Source organism: Myzus persicae, unplaced genomic scaffold, assembly GCF_001856785.1.
Source record: "Myzus persicae strain clone G006 unplaced genomic scaffold, MPER_G0061.0, whole genome shotgun sequence".
Taxonomy (NCBI): Eukaryota; Metazoa; Arthropoda; class Insecta; order Hemiptera; family Aphididae; genus Myzus; species Myzus persicae.
In genome coordinates, this window is record NW_019101640.1 from 1 (window position 1) to 4,127 (window position 4,127).

Here is a 4,127-nt window from a genome sequence, read left to right on the forward strand (position 1 = left end):
TATTTCAAAATATCGATACGACATAACGACACTACTCCAGAGAGGTAAGGGGATCGCGTCGCGGCGAACATGTGACGCCGGAATCGGCAGTGCAGCCAACTGGCGATAGCAGCAGTACATGCGCAAAAGGTTGCATCACTAGTGCCGGCCGTATCGCTACCGAACATCCTCTCCACGTTGGAAGACGCAGGCTTCCGAAACATCCCATGATACTTTGACGAGAGTGTCCAAACTTATATTAACTTAAAACTAAAAATACATTTATGGAGGAACATTTAAGTGGAAAACAAGGAATCTATACTCTATTCGCCGTAAGTTGACCCACTTGCGCGCATGCATACTGAGTCGCCGGAACCAGTCGTCGTTCAGACCCCCCACGTTGTAGACCGGTGGTCTGTGATTGGTCGGTTGCGTTCGGCAACCGACGGTGCTCGTCGTAGTAGGCAGCTGCCGCAGTGCATACAGGATGATTTACAAAATATCTATAGTCGATACGTCGTTAAGATAATCAAATAACTACGTATACGCTAGGTGCGGTGGCGATGATCAACACTAGCGCTCCGAATACGCTGTGGCCTGCGCAGCCACGACCGGTTTTTGTCGAGCGAGTGCGTCAACTTACGGCGAATAGAGTATATTGATCTACCGGCAATCTGACAAATTTAACAACTGGTCTTTTGCAGGTTCCATCTTTGGTACGCACGGTAACGACGCGAACCGTGTTATCTGCTCCAGGATGAACTTCCGTCACACGTCCTAAACGCCATTCGGAAGGGAGTCGGTTGGGTGCCTCGACAATGACCATGTCACCAACAGCTAGATTCAGACGTTTTTGGAACCACTCCTGGCGGCCTTGTAAGGTAGTCAGATATTCTTTCGTCCATCTTTTCCAAAAAGATTGGTGACACTGGCGAATCAATTGCCATCTGTCTAATCTGTTGAGGGGAACCTGTGTAACGTCGGTTTCTGGAAGAGCATGCAATGGTTGCCCGATCAAGAAGTGGCCGGGCGTTAACGGAACGAGATCATTGGGATCCGATGAAGCAGGTGTAAGTGGTCTCGAATTCAATATTCCTTCGATGCGGGTGACCAATGTTAAAATTTCTTCAAATGTTAGGACTTGAGTACCAATGACATGCTTCATATGAAGTTTTGAACTTTTAATTGCGGCTTCCCATAACCCCCCGAAGTGCGGCGCGGCTGGGGGATTAAAATGCCAAGTGTACGGAAGATGAGAAATCATTTGCTCTTGTACAGTGGGGTCTTTAAATATCGATTTAAGTTGGCGGGCAGCTCCAACCTAGTTTGTCCCACAGTCCGAATACAAATGTGCAGGCGTTCCCCGACGAGCCACAAAACGATCTCATGCATCGAGAAAGGCGTCTGTAGTCAAGTCTGAAACAATTTCCAAATGGACCGCCTTTACTGACATGCAGATGAACAGAGCAACAAACACCTTTGAAGTGCGAGCATTACGAAGGCGAGATTCTTTGATGACGAACAGCCCTCCGTAATCCATACCCACGTGTAAAAAAGGTAGGTGTGGTTGAACGCGGCTTGATGGGAGATCTGCCATAAATGGTCGAGGGTTATCTGCTTTGTGACGGCTACACGTGACACATGAAAAGATGAATCGTCGGATGGCGTCACGACCAGAGATGATCCAGAACTTATGTGACATCATGGATAAGACCAATTTGGGTCCACCATGAAGGAAACTCAAGTGATAATGACGAATTAATAATTGAGTGACATGTGCAGAATGTGGCAAAAGAATAGGATGTTTCACATCTTCACTTAACGCTGAATATCGAAGACGACCTCCAACACGAATCAAACCATCATTATCAAAAAATGGGGCAAGTTGAGCGAGTGAAGCGGGAGTTATCATCTGCGATGTAGTCAACTGTTTCCTTAAACTGGAAAAATATATCCTTTGTGTCTCTCTAACGGCAGTGGTTAAGACGTGATCCGATTCTGCTCTTGTGAGTGGACCAGTTAACACAGGTCGACGACTGAAATGGAAACAATAGGCTAGGACTCCTTGCATTTTGACTATGGATGAAAAGCGGTGAAAGGGTTCAATAGGCGGTAGATTTTTAGTGACTTGGAGAACGGTTGCTTTATCGGCTTTGGTCTCTGGCAACTCTTCTAAGGGCACTGGACTGAACGTTGACGCTGGCCAGTCTTTTTCAGGACGATTTAAAAATTCTGGTCCGTTCCAATGTAGTGACGAAGATGCCATGGTGGCGGGTAGAAGTCCTCGTGACGCCGGGTCAGCAGGGTTTTCATGCGTACGAACGTGACCCCAGTGACAATTAGGAACCAGTGTATGGATTTTTACAACGCGATGAGTGACGAATATCTTAAAATATTTTTTTTCAGACGACAACCACGATAGGACAATCGATGAATCAGTCCAAGCACGAACTTGAGATATGTTGATTGTAGTTGAGAGAACCTCTTGAATGTGAGATAGTGATTGAGCCAATAACAATGCGGCGCATAATTCTAAACAAGGTATTGATAATGATTCATTTAGTTGAGAAGTTTTGATTGGAGCAATCTTTGTCTTGCAAGACACAAAATGAACAGGCACATTTCCAGAAGTGTAGACAACACTCAAATAAATGGTAGCAGCATAACCCTTCATTGATGCGTCAGAAAATCCGAGAAGTTGAATATCAGAGCAGGACTGAACATTGATATAACGTGGCAGAGTGACTTGATGTATGGTTGGTAACTCTGTCAGAAATTGGTTCCAGGCCGTGCTCAGATTCTCGTGTAGCGGCGTGTCCCAATGGAGGTGTTCGTGCCAAAGCTTCTGCATGAATCCCTTTGCCCACATAAGCATTGGACCCAAGGACCCAATAGGATCAAATAATCGAGCGATAACGGATAGAACCTTCCGCCTTGATAGCTGAGATTCCGGAGTTCGAGTATGGTATGCGAAGTAGTCAGAGTCAGTATCCCAGTGAAGACCGAGAACCTTGAGAGTCTGATCCTCTTTTGGATCGAATGACGCCTGCTGAGCACGATCCTCCGGTGGTACTTGTTGCAATATTTTAGGGCAGTTGCTCGTCCACTTTTTCAATTCGCACCCACCTGACCGCAGAAGGGCAATGATTTGTTTCTGGAGTGATAGAAGTTCCTCCTCCGAATCAGCACCGACGACTATGTCATCCATATAAGTGTTGGTGGTAAGAATTCCTCTTGTACCTGGGAATCGATTACTTTCTTGAGCATCCAACTCGTGGAGACAACGAATGGCTAAGTAAGGTGCTGAACTAACTCCATATGTCACCATCAGTAACTCGAACTCTTTTATTTCTTCTTCGGGTGTTTCACGCTAAAGAATATGTTGGAATAGGCGATCTTCAGGTCCGATCAAAATCTGTCAATACATTTTAACTATATCGGCGATAAAAATATATCGGTGTAGTCGAATACGAAGAAGGATATCTCTGATGTCTGTTTGGAGTTTTGGTCCTATATATAGAACGTCGTTGAGCGATAAACCGGAAGACGACCGGGCGGAAGCGTCAAAGACCACTCGGAGCTTTGAAATGTCACCATCTGACTTTAGTACTGCATGGTGAGGGATGTAGTATTTTCCAGCTTGTCGTGCAACTTCCATATGGCCAAGTCTTTGATAGTCATTCATAAATTTGCAAAAAGCTGCGTATATTTGTGGTTCTTTCATCAGTTTACGTTCTAGATTATAGAAACGTTTAAGGGCCAAAGACCGAGACTCCCCGAGCTCATGGGCGTTAGGGCGAAACGGAAGAGCAACACAAAATCGACCACATGGAGCACGATAGGTGGTCTTCACAAACATTTGTTAGCAAAGTTGGTCTTCAGTGGTAGGTAACACGGGCACGGCGGGTTCTTCGATAGTCCAAAATTTGCGCAGTAAATTATCAACTGACGGCGTCAAGGTTGCATTTAGTGAAACAGCTAGCGAAGGATTGGACTGTGAGATGGCACCGCATACAACCCAGCTGAGGAGCGTATCTAATGCCGATGGATAGCCAGAAGAATGAAAAATATCGGCGCGTGGGCGAACAATATTTGGGAAAAGGTCACCACCTAGTAACATGTCTATTTGCGTTGGGACATCAAAATTC

General features: G+C 45.7%; 1 protein-coding gene across 1 annotated transcript; it reads right to left on the minus strand.

The window, feature by feature from the left end:
- Positions 1-1,363: 1,363 nt before the first annotated feature.
- Positions 1,364-3,838, minus strand: LOC111029924. The gene is made up of 2 exons (XM_022309170.1): positions 3,413-3,838; positions 1,364-3,349 (listed from the first exon to the last, which is right to left on the minus strand). Exons 1-2 carry the CDS (start codon positions 3,836-3,838, stop codon positions 1,364-1,366), a joined length of 2,412 nt encoding a protein of 803 aa, XP_022164862.1.
- Positions 3,839-4,127: the final 289 nt, after the last annotated feature.

Coding starts and splice junctions, on each gene's coding strand:
- LOC111029924 (XM_022309170.1), bottom strand. CDS start 3,838: ATGTTTGTGAAGACCACCTATCGTGCTCCATGTGGTCGATTTTGTGTT. Junction 3,350..3,412: donor ATATTTTTATCGCCGATATA/GTTAAAATGTAT, acceptor CATATTCTTTAG/CGTGAAACACCCGAAGAAGA.